Source organism: Anabrus simplex, chromosome 7, assembly GCF_040414725.1.
Source record: "Anabrus simplex isolate iqAnaSimp1 chromosome 7, ASM4041472v1, whole genome shotgun sequence".
Lineage (NCBI taxonomy): Eukaryota > Metazoa > Arthropoda > Insecta > Orthoptera > Tettigoniidae > Anabrus > Anabrus simplex.
In genome coordinates, this window is record NC_090271.1 from 100,248,483 (window position 1) to 100,273,071 (window position 24,589).

Here is a 24,589-nt window from a genome sequence, read left to right on the forward strand (position 1 = left end):
ATAAACCGATCATTTTTAATCTTTCCTGGGTTCTTTTTCAACAGCCATCTTTTCCTTCGGAGAACGTTCTTAGATTAGAGTAGATTCTCCTGGCATATAAATAAAAATTTAAACACATTTGAAATAAACGATAGGAATGATATTGACCGTCAAATTGTTCACCTCTATAATAAGGTCACTAATACACGGAGGTATGTCATTCGTATCGATAGAAATCCCGCACACTTGCCTACGCGCGACAATGGTGCTGGTCACATTGTCAACAATGACAATGGCAGCAGATGTAATTTACCGCCAAGTAGCGGTCTTGCATATTGCTGTGGGGTCCAGAACATATAATAATAATGATAATAATAATAATAATAATAATAATAATAATAATAATAATAATAATAATAATAATGTTCTGGACCGTCGTCACATGTGCGGACCACGCTGGAAACGGGTCCTGGACGGCTAATGACTAAGAATGCAGTTCGGCCGCGGGTTCAGTAGGCTACCGCCAAGGCACCCAAGACGACACCACGACAGATCCCCTGAAGGATTTGATCCATATTAAAAATGCTTATAGGAAAAGATGGCAAAGATTTAGGGACCCAACTAACTGGGTGGATTACCTGGACCTAGCCCGGGAAGTACGAAATCGTTTGCTGGAAAGAAAGATTGAAAAATGGGAGGAAACTTGCCGTAATCTATTAGAAAACGAGTCAGATCGCGAATTTTGGCGGATTCTCGCAGAAAACGAGTCAGATCGCGAATTTCGGCGGATTATATATCTAAAACAATAAGCATTAAATTATAAATTTCAGTATAATACCGTAGCGAAGCACGGGTATCTTGCTAGTCTAAGAATAAAAAGAGATACATTCTTAATGAAACATCAGAGGCAAATAAAAAATATGTTCCAGTTTCCACATAAAATGTATTCTTTTCTTAATTTCTTAGGATTATACTGAAAAATTGTTTACCTTTGAAAGATTGCTTAACTTTCAGCACATTGGATGCTATGACTTAAAAACAATGGGACACATATTTTAAACAGACAATACCACAGAAACTAATGAGAGATATGGAAGAAAGGAGTAAGGTTTGAATGGTTAAAACATATAGAATTACAAGATAGTACATAGATTAGGGATAGAATGATTTAAAGCAATAGTAGTTGAGTTAGATGCAAATAAATCAATAGAACCTCTAGGTTAATCCACAGAAAATTGGAGACATGCAGAACTACAATCACGTACCTTATTTACAATGTAATCTCCAAGTGCCACTTCTTTTTTACCAGTTAAATTGTTGTCGTTCATAAAGCGTAGAATCAACTTGAATATAGCAAGAGAATCTTGATAGTCGATGTCTTTAGACTTTGCAAGGAATGGAGTCTTGATGGGTTCTCTCTTCATACCCCACAGGTGTGACTATAGTGAAGATAATTTTATAAAATATTCACATTGAATGTTCAACTTGATTACAAACACTCAGCAGAAGATAAAACAAGAACTCAAGGAAGATAGAAAATATCAACAAAAACATTTACACTAATTCAAGGCATTTCAAAGCTCAACACTCAACAACTGAGCTGAATGGATATGCATTAATATGTTAGCATGATATAAAAACTTATAAGCCGTGTGCGTCAACATGGCAAAGATGATTTAATCACTTCTCTGAAAGAAATGTCTTACAGATTAACATATCCACAAATACAATATATTCTTTCTACTGATAGGTGGTACACTTTTGCTTGAAAAAACAGAACTCCAAAATTATTTCCCAGTTCATTTATATTACCTTATCTCTATGATTTTATTTTAGCTTATATCAAACAATTTCCATGTAATAAAATTACAACCTCTCCAATGACTGATTGAATTATAGATTGTCAGTATCAACCAAGAAAACTAAACAGGGTATGAAATCTTAAAAGGAAGCATAATTAAAATAAGAAGTTATACTACCCTCACATTTACTTCCTTTGACAACTATTCACTTTACAATGACCATAGTAAAGCCACTAAAAATATAACTAGCTCCCATCTGTTCCAATTGCATGTAATTACTCTATGAAGAAATTTCTATTAATGGTACTGGCACTTTCAGACTGCCAATGGACCTACTAGAACAAACCAATCTAATCTCATTTCATAAACGCACAGTTACCTAATCCTTTCCTTAAATACTGCTGTTATTGCTGCAAAAAAGTACAACTTTTGTGTTGCTTTCAAAAGTAATTATCATTCTTCTTAATGTTAAAGGCCAAAAATAATTGCACTCCTTCTTAGTGGCAAACTTACCTTAAAATACACATTAGTGAACTTGGTGAAGGCATGATAGTCAATGTCATGAGGCAAATGGTGCTTCTCTGGATGACTAGGAACACCTCCAACCACTTTAACTAGATTTCTCTCTGAATGTACAGGCTGCCAGTCTGCAGACAGTATTTAAAATAACATTAGAGGATAAATTCATAGTGATTCTATTAATAATAGCTATTCAGAGCAGCATCTATACAAAGAATAAAACGAAATGTTCTTGACAGGTGTGTGTCTGTGTGTATGTGGGTTAAACACAAAACAGATTTTGGCAGTTATCACTGCTGTATACAGCTGCCTCTGTGGATCAGCAGTAGAGTGTCGGCCTCCGGATCCCAAGATAGCGGGTTCAAACCCGGCAGAGGTAGTCGGACTTTTGAAGGGCGGAAAAAAGTCAATTCGACACTCCATGTCGTACGATGTTGGCACGTAAAAGATCTCTGGTGACACATTTGGTGTTTACCCGACAAAATTCATTAAATCTCAGCCATAGACGCCCAAGAGAGTTTCGGTTTACTCGTCTGCCATCTAGTGGTGGCCTAGAGTAAAACGGAACGTCGAAATTGACAAGCAGACAGCCAGATGGCGTCAAATTGAAATGTCTGCACACGGTAGCTGAGGCCATACGATTATTATTATTATTACTGCTGTATAGAGTATTTATAAGTGAAGGTTTATGGGTACGAAACATTAATCTACTGTTGATAAATTTGATCATAATAGGTGCTATTTATTCCCGTATTGACTTGCACAATCTCATTTTCTTTTTTAATATTTAAAATAGGATACTGGAAAGATCTGCCTTGCCAGTACACTTTATGTTAATCTTATTTATTAATTTAAAAACATACATATGACCAAAGAAAAGCCACTAAAAATGTAACTAGCTCCTATCTCTTCCAATTGCACGTAACTACCCTATTGTCTTCCTCAGCAATAATATAAACTGATTTCATTTGTCAAAGTCTAAATTTAATACACTCGCCAGCAAATAAAAGCAAAACACTATGTATTTGAGACAAAATTTAATGTAAGTCCATTTGAAACCTGGTAAAAGTGAAATATTATGACATTACAACAATATGGCAATGTATCATAAGTTAATTAGCCCATTTGAGAAGTTTCAGCACAATAATTGATAAAGACCGTTGATCGTGACAATCACAACAGTCCACCAACATGAATTTGGAAATGTCGAAACCTGGTGCACTGCATAGTTTCATATGCAGTCCATATGTCCACAAGTTTTCAACACATTCCCATTGCCTTAACAACGGGTATTACCACCTCTAGCTGCAGTTACAGCTGTGATTCAATCAGGCATGCTCACAATGCAATCTCGAATGTTTTCTTGTGGTGTGAGCTCCCATTCTGCCTGGAGCTAAGCCCAAAGTTGAGTCAGTATGTCAGGGGAATGATTTCTAGCATGTCTCCCAAACATATCCCAACCATGTTCTATCAGGTTTAGGTCGGGACTATGAGCAGACCACATCGTGTGTTCAATTCTGACTCCATCGAGGTATTATAATATTTGTGATATATGTCATCTTCAATATGGAACAAAAATGAGAATAGTTACTTGTTCATCCAGGTACTCACGTACACAAACAGCAATGTGTGGGCGAGCACTGTAATGTATTAGGATGAAGTTCTCGCTGATGACAGGTGCAAAAGGCAACACGTGATCCACTAAAATCTCCTCAATGTATCAGTGGGCTGTCAAACTTTCATTCTTGATGAACACAAGCTCTGTGTGTGCATCACTGGTAATCCCAGTCCAGATAATCACAGAACCTCCACTGAATGGTACAGAGAAAGTACAGGTGAATAACGTTCTTCAGACCTTCTCCATACTCTCTCCCCTTCATCCGGTGCCCTCAAACAGAATCTGGATTCATCCATAAACAGCACTGAGCTCTACTGCTCCACAGTCCAGTTCCGATGGGCGTTGGTGAATTGTAATGTCATAACATTTAATTTATACAAGGTTTCAAATGTAAGCAGAGGTCCTGTGACAGGCCTCTTGGATTTTAAATCCCCTTCATACAACCTCCTTCTTACTGTCCTTTTGTTGTTGTTTGTTCCCCAACCTGCTGCAATCGATTTCTGGCCTCCACAGCTGTCGTGTGTCGACCATGAAGAACTTGCATTAAGAGAAAGCGATCATCGTGCTCAGTAGTGCTTCTCCTATGACCAAACTGGGCCTCCTGGTGTACATATTGTCCTCTCTGTACCTTTTAACAGTTAACAGTTCCTATGACGTTAGCTACATAGCATATACTACGCCCATCCTCCACTAATGGCTACGACCCTTGTTGCCTTATCGGGTGAAAGAGCCATTATGACATGACATAGAAGCAAGACTAACTGTTGTAAAAAGCTGTAATGTCCACAAAAATAAGCAGCACAAGAATTCACAGCAATATAAGACAGCTGTTTGTGATTATTCTTGTCAAAAGGCAGGAAACAGCAGTATTGGAGTTGTGATTGTCATAATCAGTAATGTTAACATTGATGCTTTCATGACCCACACTTGTAGATATGATATGGGCTTTTGGGCTTATGCCGTGTCAAGAAAACAAGGTGAAACTCTTTACATTTGTAGAATTGTAGAAGTCTTCCGTGTGAACAGTAGAGATTTTCTTCTGAAGACACGGAGCAAAGTTCTCTGCGAAGCATAAAGAGTTTCACCTTGTTTTCTTGACACGACATGAGCCCGAAAGCCTATATCATGTCTACACGATCAGTAATTGATCAATTATTAAGCTGAAACTTCTCAGATGGGCTAATTAACTTGTAATACATTGAAATATTGTTGTAATGTCATAACATTTAATTTATACAAGGTTTCAAATGGACTAACATTAAATTTTGTCTGAAATACGTAATGTTTTCTTTTTCTTGCCGGTGAGTGTGCAATAATTCTTTTAACATTAGACTAAATAAATGAAAATTGTTACATACACATATTTTTTAAATGTTATTTGTTCGGGGCGTCGACCCATGTGGATCTTTTGCCCCTACTGGCACCATATTGTATGAACCTGCATGTAATTGGAATGGCAGTAGTGTGGAATGTTGTGTGTGAGGAAAGGAAGATTAAGGATGTCACAAACACCCTGTCCGCAGGCCAGGGATTTTAATCATTACAATTAAAAAACCCTAACCCAGCCGGGAATCGAACCCGTGGCCACCGGGTGACAGGCGGACGCGTTGCCCCCTACACCGCAGGGCCGGACTGTTATAGTGTTTATTAAATGATTTTGTTAATGATTTTAGAAAAGCTCTGTTTTAAATTTAGACTTTGACAAATGAAATAACAAATGAAATGACACAAAATGATTAACAACTCACCATAATCAAGTAGCGAATATTTAAGAATAACATAAATATTATATTTAAGCGGTCCACCTATTCAATACATATATAAATCATGATTTAATGATTTATTCTAGCTGATGATGTCCCTTAGGGGAAGAAACATGTACTAGATTTAATAAACTATATATGTATTGAATAGGCGGACCGCTTAAATATAATAACTCGCTACTTGATTTTATAGTCAATACGGGTTTTTATAAAAATGAAGCTGTTAATGCTTGTTACATGTAAGTAACCATAATACAAGGGTGAATCAAAAATTAAGTTACACTAGCTCGTCGCAAGAGCATGCTGTGTGTCACCACCATGGCCAATGTGGAGCAAGCTACAGTAACTGCTGACACATCCGATAGGAAGGTTGGTGTGGTATCCCGTCGTGTTGTGTGTGCAGAGCGGGCTAGGCTCAATGGCGCATCAACTGGATGTTCACTCCAAATTGGAGGTGCGTGCAACGATCAGATTTCTATGGGCTAAACAGCTCAATTGCAAAGACATTCATCGTGAACTCACTGCTGTATATGGTGAGCATGCAATTTCTCACCCAGATATTGTAAAGTACTGCATGCAATTTAATGCCGGACGCACAGATCTCACAGATGAATATCGCAAAACCAGGCCCACAATGTCCAGTACTGTTGCAAATGTTGACCACGTGCATGGGATCATTAGAGAGAATCGGCGTATAATACTGCAGGAAACTGCCAGCATGCTGAGCATTTCGTATGGCAGTGTGTTCTCCATTATGCAACAGCACCTTGGATTTCGTAAACTGCGTTTAAGATGGGTCCCACGTCTGCTTACCGATGTTCACAAGGGACACTGTTTCCAATTGTCACTGGCATTTTTGCAACAGTATTCTGTGGAGGGCAACGAGTTTCTGTAGTGAATCATCACACAGGATGAAACGTGGGTCCACCACTTCACTCCCAAAGCAAAGAAAACATGGAATGGGTACACAGCACATCACCACCACGAAAGAAGGCCAAGGTCCAACCTTCAGCAGGAAAGGTGATGGCGACAGTGTTCTTTGACATGGAGGGTGTGGTGCACATGGAATTTATGCTGAAAGGCATGACAACTCGGACTTCGTATTATCAAACGATGAACCGGCTGCTTAAACGACGGGGAAAATTAAGCGCCAGTGTGATTTTGTTGCACGATAATGCAACACTTCACATGGCTTGCCAAACGTTCAAAATGCTGCAGCGATTCAAGTGGGAGGTATGGCAACATCCTCCATACAGTCCATACTTAGCGCCTTGCGATTATCATGTGTTCGGTAAGCTGAAAAAGGATCTTGGTGGGCGAAGATTCCGAAATGATGGGGAGGTGAAAGCAGCTGTCTCCAGGTGGTTACATAGCACTGGAGGTGATTTCTACGCATCCAGAATCGAAAAGTTAGTTGACCGTTCTAAGAAATGTTTACAGTCTCTTGGGGACTACGTGGAAAAGTGAACTTACATTCTACATTCACAGCCGTGTTCCATATAGTAGGTGGTTTCATAAAGGGCCATAACTTAAATGTAACCTACTTTTTGATTCACCCTTGTAATTTATTCTTTCACTATATGAATGTTAATAAAATGCATTCCACAAAAATTTGAATGGAAAACTTTCATTTGACAACTCATAATGACCTTCATGACATTTACAAAGAACAACATACACAGTTCAAAAAATTAGGGGAACATGTTTTTGAACATATGCCATGCTCCACAAAACAAATACCTCATACCCAGGTATATTACAAACTAAACCTTTATTCTTTACTGTTGAAGTACACAAAAGAACATCAATGGATTTGCCTTCATTTTCAGAACACAAACGGAAGTGTCCAAACAGAGGCGAAGACAAAGTGATAACAGTACTCCAGGGTGGATTTTTATCACAATTGGAGAGCTTCAGTATAGTGTATGTCCTCCACGAGCATTTATCACAGCCTGCCACCTACATGGCATGCTCCGTAGAAGTCAACAGAGGTCACGTTGTGGTATCAGGTCCCATTCTTCAATGAGAGCTTGTTTGAGGTCTTGGAGAGTCTGTGGTGTAACAGGACGCCCACAAACACTTCTGTCAAGCCCATCCCACACATGCTCGATGGGATTAAGATCAGGAATCACTGCTGGCCATTCCATCTTTTGAATGTCCAGTTCTCACAAGACAGCTCTGGTGATGCACGCTACATGAGCCCTGGCACTGTCGTGCAAGAGTACGAATTCAGGGCCAGCACCGTATGCATCAACGAACACATGCTGTAGCAGTATCTGCTTGATGTACCCTGCAGCGGTAAGATTACCATAGACAACAAAATCTGTACGGCCATCAATACTGATTCCACCCCACACCATCACAGAACCTTGTCCGAATCGGTCGCCTTCCTGGACAGCATTTGGCATGTACTGCTCACCATGGCATCTCCATACACGATGACGTCCATCATGCTGTGTCAGGAAGAATCTGGACTTGTCTGTGAACAACACAAGTCTCCATTGGCAAAGTTGCCAGTTGATGTGGGTACGGGCAAACAGAAGGCGAGATGCATGATGTTGCTGCGTTAAACGGGCACTTGAACAGGACATCTGGGTAATAAGGACACTTCTCTTAACCTGTTCCTTACTGTCTGGACAGACACCGTGACTCCAGTGACCCTCCTGAGGTCTTGTTGCAGTTCTCTGGCAGTTGCTGAACGATGGCACAATGTACAGATGGTCAGATATCTGCCATCCTGTGGGGCTGTCATTCGTCCACGACCTTGTCCAACCCTCCTTGTGAACTGGCCTGTCTCACTGTAGCGATTCCACAAGCGTTGAATAACTGACGGAGAACATTGAGATCCACAGCAACACAACGAAAAGTCCATCCTTCCTGGATCAAAGTGATGGCCCTTGCGACATGAACCTTGTTAAGATGTCTCATGGGATGTTCTGGTTTACGTACAACGTGCTCAAATGACCGCAGTAGACTGTATATCTCACAACAACACACAGACGCACTGATAATCACTTTGTTTTGAGGGGTCACCCTACAGTTTAATGCGTGGCTACGCCTACAGATGGAATATAACATCGATTTGACATATCCTGAGTAGCTAAGGTCTCAAGGTATGGTGTACAATCATTGGAACCCCATCTACTAAATTAACGTTCATATATCAAATGTTACAAAACATGTTCCCCTAATTTTTTTAAACTGTGTATTTATTCGATCAGCATTATCACATTTAACAAAACACTAATCACTTTTTAAAAATGATATTTTACACAGCTGAAGTAAGTTTATAATAAGAATGCTACACAAACAATAAAATTATTTAAAATATGAAGTGATTCATTCCTTACCATCCAGCTTGCTGAAGATGAAAGCAAGCTCTGCTGGGATCTCCAGATGATTAACTCCTGCCACAGCACGTGATGCCCTCTCTTGTTCATCTCGTTGAGCCTTAGCTTTGGCTCGCTCACGAGCAATCTTCTCCACTTCTGCCCGTCGCTTGAGCTCCTCCTATGGGTAATGAAGTTGAATTTTGTGTAATCACCATAATGGTTTTTAGGAAATGTAGCATATGCATTCTCCGAGTACAGATATCCTGAAGCTGAAATTTTTCATGGTTTCTAGAATTAGATCATGTTTGCTGGCAGATTATCAATATTTTCTCACTTGTTAAGAAGGAAGCCATACTTTCTAGTGTCGACTCAGTTAAATGTAACTTAAGAGCTTTTCTGTCAAACACAAACTATCTTTATTCCTTTTTTAATAATGTGATTTTTTTACAGGTATGTTATGGTGTAATATTTATATTAAACTTGTGCTCTTGACAAACAGAAAAGCTTTTAAATTTTGTCCCCACTATGGCAAACTAGCAAAAGTGACAAACTAGGAATCTGTAGTTCTGAAGTTGTGATCTAGATTTTATTATTTATATAATGTCTACCCTGTGACAAAGTCTCATTTCTGCAGCTTGTTCTGTATGGCTAACATATAAAACCAAACATTAAATATAAAAATTGATTGGCTTCTTTCACTCTCCTAATTTTTTGACAATTTGCAGATTCGTTAGTTTGCTAGAGGGGGGATGATTTAAGCACTTTCTCAAGTTTCACTGAATTACTCTATCAATAGTATGTTTTATTTCAGAATAAGAGAGGTATTGAAGCCAGTTCTATGTTTAATATACTGGGTCATCCAATTATCTTGGAACCGGAGCAGCAGCTGGGAGTGAGTAAGCCGACAGTTGCACGGGAGGGACAGCAGTTTGGAGGGATTACTGGTTCTGGCTTTGTCTTGGCACACAGTTTGTTTCATGTTCAGTAAGAATATCCACCTGTGTGCAAAGTGAAGTGAGAATAATAACAGTAAGAAGAAGAATCCTAATTATCCTATTCCACATTGAGCCTTTATTCAAAATTCGTATGTCTGTGCAGAATCTGCTTGTGCTGTTAGGAGATTATTTCAAGAGAAATTCCCAGGTGTTCGAGTTCCAAGTCACAAGATGGTTCATAGATTATTTAATAAATTTTGTGAAACATGAAATAATGATGATGAGAAGCGAAGGAGATGGACACTTATCAGAAAAAAATCTTGAAGACAATGGACAATGCCTGAAAAATTCTCCTGAGAAATCATTTAGCCATCTTTCTCAGCAAATGGGGATTTCTTACGAGTCAGTACACAGGGCTATGAAGTTACTGAATTTAAAACGCTATAAATGTACTGTGGTGCAAGTACTTAAACTGGGCGATCCTGTGTGTAGGATTAGATTTAGCGAATGAATTTTGAATAAAGTGCTTGACAGAGTAACTGACCCCAATCTTATTCTCTTCTCAGATGAAGCATGGTTTTACTTCCGTGGGTACATAAATTCTCAAAACAGCCGATATTGGAGCACTGACGAACATAATCTGTTCCATGAGGAACGTCTTCATTTGTGGTATCTGGAGCCATCTCTTTTCAGTTTGAACTCAGTTAATATACAACAGTTAGGTTCTTCAGACAGATGAAACTGATTTCAATACATACATTTATAAACTATCTGAAAAAGAATAGATATAATAACAGAATTATACTTGAAAAAAAAAAAATTAATTAAAATGGAATGACATTTTTGATCCTGAAAGAACATCATCAGATTCTATCAAGTCCCACTCAAGTATGTTTATAAATGTATAAACATTCATGTTTATTTCTTTTTAAATCCTTAAAAAACTTGAATTTTGGAACTTATCTTAGTGAAGTCCTCATTGCTCTCCATTCTACATTTCAAAATACAGTATATTTGAGTGTGATTTGATAGAATCTGGTGATGTTCTTTCAAGAACGAAACGTGTCATTCTATTTTAATTAAGTTGTTTCTTTTTCATGTATAATTCTGTTACAATACGTTTTCTTTTTCAGATAGCCTAGTTTACACATTTATTTATTCAAATTAGTATCGGCAGACTGAAGAACCAAACAGTAATAAAAAATAAGATTAAGATGAACCTCTTCATGATGAGAAATTTGGGGTGAGTACTTTTAAAGTCATTAGAATTTATCAGGCAATCACTCTAGCTTGCTCTCATATTGCCCCGCTGGGCGGGGGGAGAGGGGGGAAGCAATAGCATGCCAGCCTCGTCTCAGCTATGGTTCTGCGTTAATTGGATGACCCTGTATATACCAGAATCAAGAAGGTAACTTTTGATTTGTAATTTAGAAATGTTAAAAATGAAATTAAAATAAATGAATTCTACATCACTTATACTACTGTACTCTTATACACTACAGAGTTTAAATAATTATTAAGTAGCCTCCATGGCCCAGGCAGCAGCGCGCCGGCCTCTCACCGCTGGATACCGTGGTTCTAATCCTGGTCACTCCATGTAAAATTTGTGCTGGACAAAGCGGAGGCAGGACAGGTTTTTCTCCGGGTACTCTGGTTTTCCCTGTCATATTTCATTCCAGCAACACTCTCCATTAACATTTCATCTATCAGTCATTTAACATTGCCCCAGAGGAGTGTGACAGGCTTCGGTAGCTGGCACATTTCTTATCCTTCCCGCTAGATGAGGGCTTCATTCATTCCATTCCTGACCTGGTCGAATGATTGGAAATAGGCTGTGGATTTTCAAATCATTATTAAGACCCTTATGATAAAGAGGCACCATTTCCTTTCACTCTCCTTCTCATAGAATGATAGCAAAGGTTAAAAACTGTGCAGACATTGAGAATGATGAAATTGTGATTTATTTTCTCCCCTCAAAATGTTCTCTTTAACCGCACATATGAAACCACCATTCAAAACAAATGTTTGTCAACTTCACTGATTTTCATGCATTTTCCCACATCCTTCATTTATGTTTCTAATCTGTCTCTTGCTTGTAGCATTTTCTCAGTGTAACCTACAAAGGTGACAACAGATACCTACCTCTTTCATATTTCCTGCTGACAAGAAATGGATTAATAAACTACATTTCACATGTACTTGACAGTATAATTGTCTTGAATTTGTTATATGTAACAGAATAATGTGTCAATATAATCTGATACTTTCAGAATAGTAGCCAACGGCCGTAGCCGTGTTGAAACACCGGATCCCGTGAGATCTCCGAAGTTAAGCAACATTGGGCGTGGTCAGGAGTTGGATGGGTCGCCACACGCTGTTGGTGCCGGGTAAGGGAATGGAGGAGCGGAAAGGAACTGGCCATCCTACCGCACGTAAACTCTGGCTCAGGAACACCTCTGTGGAGGTTCGGACCTGCCTTCGGGCAGAACAACCCTTATCTTACCTTCAGAATAGTGCATATAGTCAACAAACATGTGTACAAATGTGATCATAGCAAGCAGCAACAATACTTATGAATGGAACCAACATTTTTAGACATCCTCCCAACACTTTTTAACAATATTGGTAGGAGACAAGAGCTTGACATAGCTTCAAATAAAAGCATATTCGAGAGGGGTGTAAATAGTCTCTTAAAGATAAGTTGATGTGAAGGGATTACGCCGTCACCTTGACCCATGACGACTTGGCTATGAACATAGACATTATCATGGTTTTCGATTTGGACAGTTGCTATTAGTAGGCTGTGTACCTGATATTGTTATATTTTGTTATGTTTGTTATATTTTATTGTGAAAATTTACATTTGTTAATTTGTCTGTTGACAGTGTAAGTGAAATTTGCTCAGTGTAGCTGTATCCTGTGCTTCGTGAATAAATAAATAAACATCAAATGTTTATATATGGGCTAGCAGACAATTCTAAAATCTTAACTACACATAATCCTGTCTTGAAGTAGACCTTTGCATGACTGATACCAGTCACTTTTGAAGTTTTATCAAATAATTCACTTCACAATGTGACTGTGTGTCACCATTTCACTACCTGATGATGGAGTACAGTCTCCAAAACTTTATTTCTACAATAAAAACTTCAATTTTTATTTTGATAATTTGTTTTGCATTACACCGACAGATTGGTATTATGGTGACGAGGGGATGGGAAAGGCCTAGAAGTGTGAAGGAAGCGGCTGTGACCATAATTAAGGTACAGCCCCAGCATCTGCCTGGTGTGAAAATGGGAAACCATGGAAAACCATCTTCAGGGCTGCCGACAGGGGGGTTCGGACCCCACTATCTCCTTGATGCAAGCTCACAGCTGCATGCCCCTAATAAAACTTCAAAAGTGATTGTTTTCAGTGATTTACTATTTCATAAAGAATTCTAAAATCCCTGCATGATAAACCTAACAAGGTTTTCCTTACTCCAAAACTGCAAGTCGAGCAAACATTTTATATATTAGAGAGTTTTCAGTAATTCTTGAGAAATAATTTGGCAACCTGTTAACTTGACAAGCTGGCTGGAATACACCAAACACCTAGTACATCAGGTAATAATCTGGATTTTTTATTGATGAAGCAGTTCCCAAAGTGCGAAATATGAGTATTATATGTCCAATTCATAAGAAAGGTGATATCATGATATGTTCTAATTATAGAGGAATTAGTCTGTTATGTATTGCCTATAAGATGTTTTCTAAGATTCTATGTAACAGGCAAATACCACTTGTAGAAGCAATTGGGACTATCAATATGGGTTTTGTCAACAGTTGTCAACATTTGGAAGAGAATCACATCACATCTAATGATTATGTTAATTAATAACACAGGGTAACACTTAAAAGCAAAGTAACTTCAAATAATATATTAAGCCTACTTTGGCCGCAGTGTTCCTGGAAAGAGACCAAGAGGAAGACCTCGTGATGTTTGAGAGGAGCAGATTTTCAAGAATCTTGAAATCAGATTATGTAAACTCGCAGTGCATATATGAACAATATCTATGGATTGACAAGACAAACTGGAGGAGGCTCGTACACAACCGCACCTGGCTTGCTGGAGCAAAGAAATGATGATGATGATGATGATGATGATGATGATGGCCTCTAACAGGGAGGACATGAGGTGCTCGCTTCAACATACTCAGAACTTGATTCCTTGGACTGTATTTCTCAGCTGCTGAATATACAGCATCTATTTGGCCTTCTCATATCATGCCAAAGTAGTGGAAACAGCACTGAATGAGACTTCAAGAACTGTGCCTGGATGTTGCCAACCAACACCACTTCAGAAGTCCTACCCTCTGGTTGGAATTGCTCCATCTTTGATCCAAAAGAACACAGCTGCAGTGTTTCAGAAGAAACAGAAAGAAACTGATCCTTGACAGCCACTATTTGGCCATCAGACTGTTCATCAGAGACTTAAGTAGCTTTCTGAAAGGAGTAGGAGCTCTCAAGGGCTCACAGGAAACTGCCTGTACAAATAAGAATGGTTGAGACACATTAGAGCACTGGCTTTCTGCTGTTTGTTGCGGACACACTAAAAGGAACAATGAACAGAAGGAGAGGACGGAGAAGATACCAAATGGTGGACAATGTCATGATAGCAGAAACTACCAGAAAATGAAGATAACAGAAGATAGGAATGGATGGAGAACCTGTCTTAGGGCAGAACACTTTATATATGACTGAATGAAAATCTTAAGTTATAATATTAACCAATTTGTGAGTTAATCTAGATATGTATAAAAAAAGACTACATATCTATAAGAAGCTAATTTGTATACTGAAACCCATATATTTCCATCAGTAACATTTATATTAATTCTAATTATATGAGGTTGACAATGCTCACCTTGAGTTCCAAGTACCTCTTGCGCTGACGCTTGCCTCGAAATGCTGCCTGCGCCCTAATAACACCCTTACGTAAAGTCACATATTTCTTACGAGCTATCCAACCTCTGTAGTGGGTTTGAAGCACAATGGCGCTCTTCTTTATTGCTTTGTATCGTCGCCTGGATATGAAACCTCGTACATTGCGCTGAAGTACGATTGCAGCTGAACGTACAATTTCTGCACGCTCCCTCTCCAGTCTTCTCTCTAAATTCTCCCGCAGAAATACTCTAGTAGTTCCCAGCTGATAATCACTCCCTTCAGGAGACTTTGACACTGCTGAATCTAATATAGCTCGGCAGAGCTCTCTGCAATGCAGTTAAAATATGTTAGCAATCAACAATCATTGATAATTTTTTTACATTAGAAATTGAAATAGGTGTAATAGTTATGTTAAAAGTAACTATATTCAATTTAAAGTCTAATTATCTCCAGTAACTTTAGTTCTACTTAAGAGTAAAGATGAAGAATTTTAAAGATTGAAAACCAACACTCTGACATGATTTAAGCTGTCTCTTCCATGTTTCCAAGTTCTTATTAAAGCACAAAACATGTTCTGATTTATGTAACATTGAATACCATTCTCACCTATATGGCGTTCCTCTCTGAAGTGCTTTCCCTCTATGTGGTAACAAATAGCGGTAACGCTCAACAAAATGTGAGAACTTCAAACGGACTGGATATCCTGTCTTCCGTATTCTTATTGTTTCCAACATTCCAGTATACCTGAGCTGTTCCAGAACAATAGGCATATCAAACTTCATAGGAGCCTTGTCATTATTTGGCTTAATGCAGCGTACAAACCAGGGATTGCATCTGTAGAAAAGTTATTCATATATAAATATTTGCAGCATCGAGTATTTTAGCACAAACAGAATCAGATTTGAAAGGACATTAGAGAAGCTGGATTGGATGTGGCGGAAGTAATGGAGCAGGAAAAGTGGAAGGACAGAAAGAAGTGGAGAAGGCTTGTTAACCACACCTGGGCGACTGGAGTGGGACATTGATGATGATGATGATGATGATGATGATGATGATGATGATGAGGGTCTCTCATATAAACTAAGGCTGAACGCACGGTATTTGTACTCTGCGCTACGGCAGTTGCCTCAGCTGAACTAATGTCGCACATGGCCACCCTGCTTTAAGTGTGTATACAACCTTGTATGAAATCTTACCTTACAAAAGATGAAGCTGGAATTATCGTCTTTCCTAGGTTATACAGGCATTGTATCTGGTAACCACATTCTGGCTGATACGAGCGAGTTCTGCCACTATAATGTTTCCGATTGAAATCGTAATGTTTTCTTCCAGTTCCTCTAATGTGTGAGGATTTGTTCAATACACTTTTTCTTTCAGCTTACCCCACAAGTAAAAATCACACACTGTTAGATATGGAGAACAAGGGGGACTGATCACTCTGTCTGCAAACACTTCCGAGATTGTAAGGGAATCTTCTGCTGTATGAGCAGGGGGTTAATCTTGTTGAAACCACCCATGCGATTTTTCTTCTTCGGTTAACTGATGGAAGAGCGGCGTCAAAATGTCATCTTGGTACCTCTCTTCATTTACTGTCATCTCGAAAAGAAATAGGTCAAATTATTCATCTTGCACTAACAGCACACCAAACACTAATCTTCCTATCATAATGAGAGACTTCATAAACACCATTAGGATTTTCTACAGACCAATAGCGAGAGTTACGACTGTTCACTCGACCTATAAGAAGACACCAGAACTTTTACGTACGATAATACGGTTTGGCAATGATAATTGTCTCACCATGTTTACATCCCAGATTCAGACTGGCGAATGATGCTTGCCAGGTCGAACACGCGCAGGCTGATGCAAGGTCAAGAACTATGCGCGCGCCTCCCATACTGCAGCTTATATAACGGAGAGTTAAAACGCCACTTCAGTGGTCTTAGTTTATATGAGAGACCCTGTATACAGTAATCAGAATATGAAATGTTTGAAGTACAGGGTGTATTTCAAAAAAAGAATAGTTTTTTGAACTTCCAAAATAGTTTACATGGATAGGTACAAGAAATATAAGTTACCTGTTGCTTACTATCTTTGGAAGTTAGTAACAGACTGAAAAATGTGAGGGGATGTTGTCAGATAGGTGGTATTACTGCTGTGCCTATATCTCTCTATTAGACCTTGTGTCTCGAGTTCAGGTAACTTCAGAATTACTGGAAAGGAAAATCTATTTTGACAACATTCTTAGACGAACAAAAAACATTCGAATAACCAATCTGTCATCAGCTTGACACAGACTGTGTTTTAAAACAATAAGAAAAATTGAGATTTTTTTGGATCCTCCTTTAAATATTTATGTCTTAAACAAGAAAAATTTGTTCTGTTTCTACTCCAGAAAACATTCAGAACTCTCCATTAAATCCAAATATATACTCTTTTTTTTTTTTTTACTTTACGTCGCACCAACACAGATATGTCTTACGGCGACAATGTGATAGAAAAGGCCTAGGAATTGGAAGGAAGCGGCCGTGGCCTTAATTAAGGTACAACAGCGGCATTTGCCTGGTGTGAAAATGGGAAACCACGGAAAACCATCTTCAGGGCTGCCGACAGTGGGACTCGAACCCACTATCTCCCGATTACTGGATACTGGCCGCACTTAAGCGACTGCAGCTATAGAGCTCGGTAATATATACTTTAAAGTGATAATTATATTAAGATTAATTTATAATAATCCACTTGCTGAGAATAAGTCAAATATAATTTGGCTACTTGGTTGTGGCATCATACACAACCATTAACCCGGCTCAAGGAAGATAGAGTCATCTTCCCTATCCTTCACTTGAGTAATTCTTGTCTGGCGCATCCATGTTGAGGGGGTGTGGGTATCCTCCACATCAGTAGGCCGGTGTGAAGGAGAGCTAAGTTCAGGCAGGGACCCAGTCTCACAGGGTATAACGTGGAACCATGCCCAGGGTTGGGGGTTAAGACCTTAACAGCATCTTAGGCAGAGAAGGACACCTTTGGAATGGCAAAGATGGTGGATGAGGCAACCCATCCTCTCTGGGGAAAATTAGACGAGGAAGCCACTGCTTTGTGGAGAAGAGGGATCTTCAAAGGCTAAGGGAGTAAACCCCGAAAGAAAATCCTCAGATGCGTTACACTTAGCAGGTCAGCAGATGAGTAAATTTCAACTATAATACAAGCCTCAGATAGAAGTTTAAAAATGAAAATGGAATTGACAAGGCTCTGACTACATTTGCACAGTATGATGGTAATGCTGATGTTCGTGCAAGTGTTAGATCAGAGAACAAAACCAGATTTGGAACAATAAATATTTTAACACCGAATGGGAAGGAAAATGAATTGATTGGCCTATTGGAGAGACCAAAACTCGACATTCTGGGATTAAGTGAAGTAAAATAGAAAAAGGAATGAAGAAACAAAGAAAGAGGTACACCTTGTACTGGATGGGTAACAGTAAAGAGAAAAGAAATAGAGTGGGATTTGTAGTGAATAAGAATGCTGAACCAATAGCTGAAGTTGAGTATGTAAATGAAAGAATTATAATAACACACATACCTGTAAACAAGAAACTACTGAAGATAGTACAGGTGTATGCTCCACAGACAGGATGTAGCGTGGAAGAAAAAGAAGATTTCCTCAATGAACTGGAAACACATATTTTTGGAGATGGGATCATGATAATGGTAGATCTGAATGCTCATCTGGTATCTGATAGAATGGGGTATGAGAATGTTCTGGGCCCACGTGGGTATGGCAATAGAACTGAAGATGGAGAGAAACTGTTGGACTTCTGTATCAGAAATAACCTGATAATAAAGAACACATGGTTTATGAAGAGGAATAGCCCTAAGATCAGCTGATATAGTTGAGATGTACAGTATGGAACACTCATTGATTTTATAATAACAGACCGAGAATGGGGAAGATACGTCATGAATACGAAGATAATCCCCAGTGAAAGTATGGAAGGTGATCATAGATTATTAATTGTGGAATTAAAGCAAGTAAAAATCCCTAAAACGGTATTGAAGAAGAAACCCAAGATCAAGATTTGGGAATTGGAGGAGGAGGACAAAAGAATGACATTCCAAGATTGTATAAAAAGGAAGTTGCCTAACATGGAAATACGAAGTGGAGCAGAAGAGTGGGACAATTTAAGACAGACATTTGTGGAAGCAGCAATTGAGGTATGCATGAAAACAAAAGCAAAGGTTAATGGAAAGAAGACATGGTGGTGGACAAAATAGAAAAGAAAAGAAAGGAACAAGGTGAAGAAAGAAATGGATAAAGAAAAGCAAAAAATGTATCAGAGGGATGAGAAAAAGATAGAAAGGTTACATGTGGAATACAGAAAATTGAAACTACAAGTAAAGAGGAGTATCAAGGAAGAAAAGGAGAAATGTTGGAGAAAGTTTACAAAATTGAGCAAGATAGTCGAAGAAATCAGAAACTATTATACAGAGAAATAAAATCAAAAAGAATAAATCAAGAAAAAATCAAGGCATTACATGACAAAAAGGGTCTTAAGAAAGTGATGGCAGAATATTTTGAAAAACTTTATAATGAGGATGACTGCTCGGAGGAAGAAGGAGATAAGAAAATGGAAATAATAGACGGAGAAAAAGAAGAGAACCCGATAACATGGTTGGAACTTGAAAGGGCAGTGAAAGCAATGACTAAAGGTAAAGCAAGTGGAAAAGACGAATTCAATGCTGATATGATTAAGGCAGCAGGAAGCATTGGACTACAGTGGCTATACCAAGCCCTCAATGCCATATGGAAGGATGAAAGGATACCTGAAGATTGGCAACAAGGAAGCATTGTACCACTGTTCAAAAAACAAAATAGGAAGAAATGTGAAAATTATAGAGGTATAACCCTATTATCACATGGGCTAAAAATAATGGATAAAGTCATAGACAAAAGAATGAGGGATGTAGGAGGAACACAGTTAAAGGAAGAACAATATGGCTTGAATAAATCAACAACAGAATATTTACAGTGCAAACAATAATGGAAAAATATCTGGAAAAGAACAAGGAAATCATATTTGTATTTTTGGATTTGGAAAATGCTTATGATACAGTTAAGAGAAGACATGTATGGGAATGGCTACTGAAAACGAATGTACCAAAATCATTAACTAACAAGATAAAAATGTTGTATCATGGGAGTAAAAGCAGTGTACAAGTGGGGAGTGGTGACTCTGAAACATTGTATACAAAAAGAGGTCTGTCACCATTATTGTTTATTATATTGATGGATGGAATCATAAAACGTGTAAAACAGAGCATCAGTAATGATGAAGTGAATGCTTTGGTATTTGCAGATGATGTGGTAATTTGGGAAAAGGGAGAAAAGGAAGTACAAAGGAGACTGGACATTTGGAATGAAAATCTGAATGAGTCTGGAATGGTAATAAGTGAAAAGAAAACTGTAGTCATGCACTGTGAAAAAGAGAAAAAGAGAAGCCAAGTAAACATAGACTGAGAACAGTTAGAGAATGCAGAATAGTTTACATATCTGGGTAGCATTATTAATGGAACTAATGAAATCCACCCTGAAATTAATAACAGACTAAGTAAAGGTACAACATTTTATCATTAAGTCAGAGAGCTTTTATGGGATGACAATGTACCCAAGAGAACGAAATTAACATTATATAAACAGTATTTCATACCAATTGTAACATAAGGACTAGAAAAGCTGGTAACTAATAAGAGACAAGAAAGTAAGATCCAAGCAGTAGAAATGAAATTTTTAAGAACATCAGTTAAAAAGACAAGAAGAGATAGAATTCAAAATATTAAAATCAGAGAAGAGCTAAATATAGAACCGTTAGTACAGAAAATACAGAAAGCAAGACTGAGATGGTTCGGACATGTAAAAAGAATGGGAAAGGAACAGGTAGCAAGAAGAGAATTGGAAAGAGAAGTTAAGGGAAAGAGACCAATTGGAAGACCGAGAAGAAGGTGGGTGGATCAGATTAGGAAGGACATTAGAGAAGCTGCATTGGATGTGGCGGGTGTAATGGAGCAGGAAAAGTGGAAGGACAGAAAGGAGTGCAGGAGGCTTGTTAACCACACCCGGGCGACTGGATTGGGACATTGATGATGATGATGATGATGACGATGATAATTTGGCTGCAAGTTAAGTGGCTTGAAAGATGATGGGGCTGATCATATAAATATATATAACAGCTCCAGTAATGATGTTATCAGAGCACTTACTTAGACATAGATTCCAGCAGTTGTTGAAGAGAATCATGGAACCGAGCTGCAACAGTGGGTGTTCGTGGCTTCATTGTCACAAATCTTCCATTTGCTTTGTTGATGGTTTTTGCAGCTTCATGACTTGATCGAACAGTCTGAAACATCTTGCTCAGCATCTGAAATGGAAATTATGTAGCCATTATAATTCTATGGTCAATAACAATGACAGGCTGTATTCACATGAAAGTACAGTGTTCTGTTTAACATGTATATTACAATAGAAACTCAATGTTCTCTCTCTTTTCCAGCTTCCCATTTTGAGTTATATGATATACTCTATATGAGGGCAGAGAACCCTTGAGAGCATGCTTAGAAATCAGCATCAAACAAAAACACACCGTGGGTTCCAGCCGCTGGCATTGTAGCACACCTGCTAAGGCGCGGTCCTGTCAACTCAGAGATCCGCACTCAAATTACTCCCATATTTCTTCAATTGGTGCTCTCAAGCCGGTCTTAGGCCATATGCAGATTTAGCAACACTGCCTCATCAAGCCCATTCGAATTTGCCTGCGAAGCGATCCGATTCACTAACTTCAGCAGCTGATAAAATGACAACAATGCGAGATATTGAATTATTTGTTTCAAATTATCTATCAGTACGACCAACCTTCTAGCGCTCATATACCCGATTCACATTGTTTCCCAACTACCCTGTATATTCAGTATATGAAAGAGAGTCGTCGTCGTCATTGATTTACATTGATGGTTATGAATTTCATGTTTTTGGTCCGTATTGAACTGAGAATAATATATAAGTAATAATAATAATAACGTAAATGTTTCCACATTTTTCAGTACTACAATATATTCACAAAATTACAAAATTATACGGTACTAGTTTCGACCCATCTAGGGGTCATCATCAGCCGTATTGGAGCAAAGATCATTTGTGGCGAAATCCTAAGACAATATTATTTTAAAGAATAACAAGTGAAATGAGATGTTATGGTAATAGTTAATAATACAAGGAATATACATATTAAGAGGTTTTTAACAAAGAATAAAGTATAAATGGGGTGTTGTAAAAATTATAATCATGGAAATCAGTAAGTTCTTGTATTGAAATGAAATATGGCTTAGGAAGAGGGCTTAAGGTGGGGCTGAAGGGTGCGGGAGAAAGTGTAATTGTCTTGGAAAAGTACCTTTGATTAAATTTAGGATTGAGTTTAGGTTGGCTGCATTATTGTTTCTGAGGAAAGTGATAAATAGATCGAAGAGTATGTTGGGTTTCTCTGAGATTTCATTGAGATTGTGACTAGCATTAAAGTATTGGTCTAGGTGTATGTAGTAATTTTCCATTATGTTCAGTAAAGGGCCCTTGTTTGCTAATACGAGGATGTCCATGTCTTGTTCAATATTGGTGAAATTATGGTTATAATCTTGCATGTGTTGGCCGATGGCTGAAAACTTGTTGTATTTTATTGCGTTAGTGTGCTCGTGGTATCTGATAATGAAGTTTCTCCCGGTTTGCCCGATGTAGGTTTTTTTACAGGTGGTACATTTGATCCTATAAACTCCTGATTTTAAAAAACTGCTGGTCTTGTTGATGTGTGAAGTATTGTATAAAACATTCATGTTCTTATTGTTGGTTTTGAAGGCTATTTTAACGCCTTGTTTCTTAAAGATGTTGGTTAACTTGTAGATATCATTGTTGAACGTGAAGGTGGAAAATGTTAGAGGTTTGATTCTTTCTTTTTTGAGGGTAGTTTTTGGGCGATGTTTGTGTTTATTGATTATCCTTTGTATAAAATGATTGCTGAAGCCGTTGAATTTTGCGATTCCGCGGATTGTGTTGAGTTCGTTTTTTAGATCTTTATTGGACATAGGTATGCTGAAGGCTCGGTGAACTAGGCTGTTGTATGTGGCTCGTTTGTGGGACTGGGGGTGCACTGAATCTTGGCGAATGGTGGAGGCTGTTTGAGTGGGTTTTCTGAAAATTTTATAACTGAAAGAATCTGAGTTTCTAGTGATGGTTAAATCTAGAAAGTTGATTTTTTGATTTGATTCGGATTCTAGTGTGAATTTGATATGAGGATCAATATTGTTGAGTCTTAAGAGGGTGGTGGGTGCGTTAATTGATTTCTCATTCATGATTACAAAGACATCGTCGACATATCTGGCCCAAAAGAGAATGTTTTCGAATTCGTTGTCAATTTTGGTGTATTCGAGGAAGTCCAGGTATATTTCTGCTAAGATACCTGAGGCCGGTGACCCCATTGCCAAACCATTTTGTTGATATATGACATTGTCAAAAGTGAAGAAGTTATTGTCGATGATAAGTTTTAATATTGTGATAAAGTCTTGTATCTCTAGTTTGCTTAAGTGGCTGTTTTTGTTTAAATTGTTTATAATTATCGGAATTAATTTTGATACTTGTATGCTTGGGTACATGTTTACAATATCGAAAGAGTGGATGGAGTGATCCGGTTGCAAATTGAACTTGTTTAGTTTTTCTACTAGCTCAGATGTGTTTTTAATAGACTTTTTGGATAAGAATTGATAATTTTTTCTTAAGAAACATTGGATGAATTGTGATATTCTGTATAAGGGGCTCGGTCTATAGTTGATAATTGGCCGGATGGGAATTCCGGTTTTGTGAATTTTGGGAAGAGCTTTAGCAGTGGGGAGTCCTGGGTTCATATGTATGAGTTTGGATTTTTCCTGTTCGGTAAATAAAAATGAAGTGTTTTTAAGAGTTTGTTTAAGTAGTTTTTGAATTTTTTGGGTGGGGTCTTTTTTGATTATGGAAAATGAGCTGTCTGTGAAAAAGTTTTTTGTTTTTTCAATATATACTTTTTTATCCATGATAACTGTTGCATTGCCTTTGTCAGCTTTGGTTACGATGAGTTCGTTGTCTTTAATTTTCTTCTTGAGGGCGTATATGCGCTTTTGTTCAGCAATTTTTTCTTTATTATTGAGGTTATTTGCGGGGTTGGTTAAATTGTGGAGGATATCAGTCAGTTTCCTTTTAACATCGGTTCTAACCTCATTTTGCGTGTCTTCCGGCATTTTGCTGATGGCTAGCTCTGATTCTGTGATCATAGTAGCGGCTATGTTGAGGCTGTTCAAGTTTGGCCAGTTGTGTTTCGGTCCTTTGGATAAAGTTAAGTGTTCACTTTCACTTAAGGGCGTGTTAGATAGATTTACAACAGCTGGATGAAACTGCGTACGATCGAACGTGTTACTATTGGAGTTTCTAGTTTGTTGGTTATGTAGTTGGCAGTTTTTTAGCCTGTTGAGTTTATTCTCCAAATTTGACTGTTTTTTGGCTAGTTCGTAGAATAATTTGTTCTCTACTTCTTGATAGAATAGTGTCCATTGTGCGTTTGAAAGTAGTTTAGTCGCTGCGAGGTGAGTGTCGTATAATTTCTGATTCAAAAAATATTTCTTCCTGTACAAGAATTTAATTTCGTCTCT

At 38.2% G+C, this 24,589-nt stretch overlaps 1 protein-coding gene across 1 annotated transcript in view; it reads right to left on the reverse strand.

Moving 5' to 3' along the window:
- Positions 1-24,589, reverse strand: part of Myo10A (Myosin 10A) — a 460,053-nt gene that overhangs the window by 338,751 nt on the left and 96,713 nt on the right. The window contains exons 12-17 of the mRNA XM_068228601.1: positions 21,131-21,288; positions 15,480-15,707; positions 14,854-15,199; positions 9,032-9,191; positions 2,295-2,428; positions 1,245-1,418 (exon numbers count right to left, since the gene is read on the reverse strand). Coding sequence (XP_068084702.1) covers positions 1,245-1,418; positions 2,295-2,428; positions 9,032-9,191; positions 14,854-15,199; positions 15,480-15,707; positions 21,131-21,288 — 1,200 coding nt within the window. The remainder of the gene's footprint in view (positions 1-1,244; positions 1,419-2,294; positions 2,429-9,031; positions 9,192-14,853; positions 15,200-15,479; positions 15,708-21,130; positions 21,289-24,589) is intronic.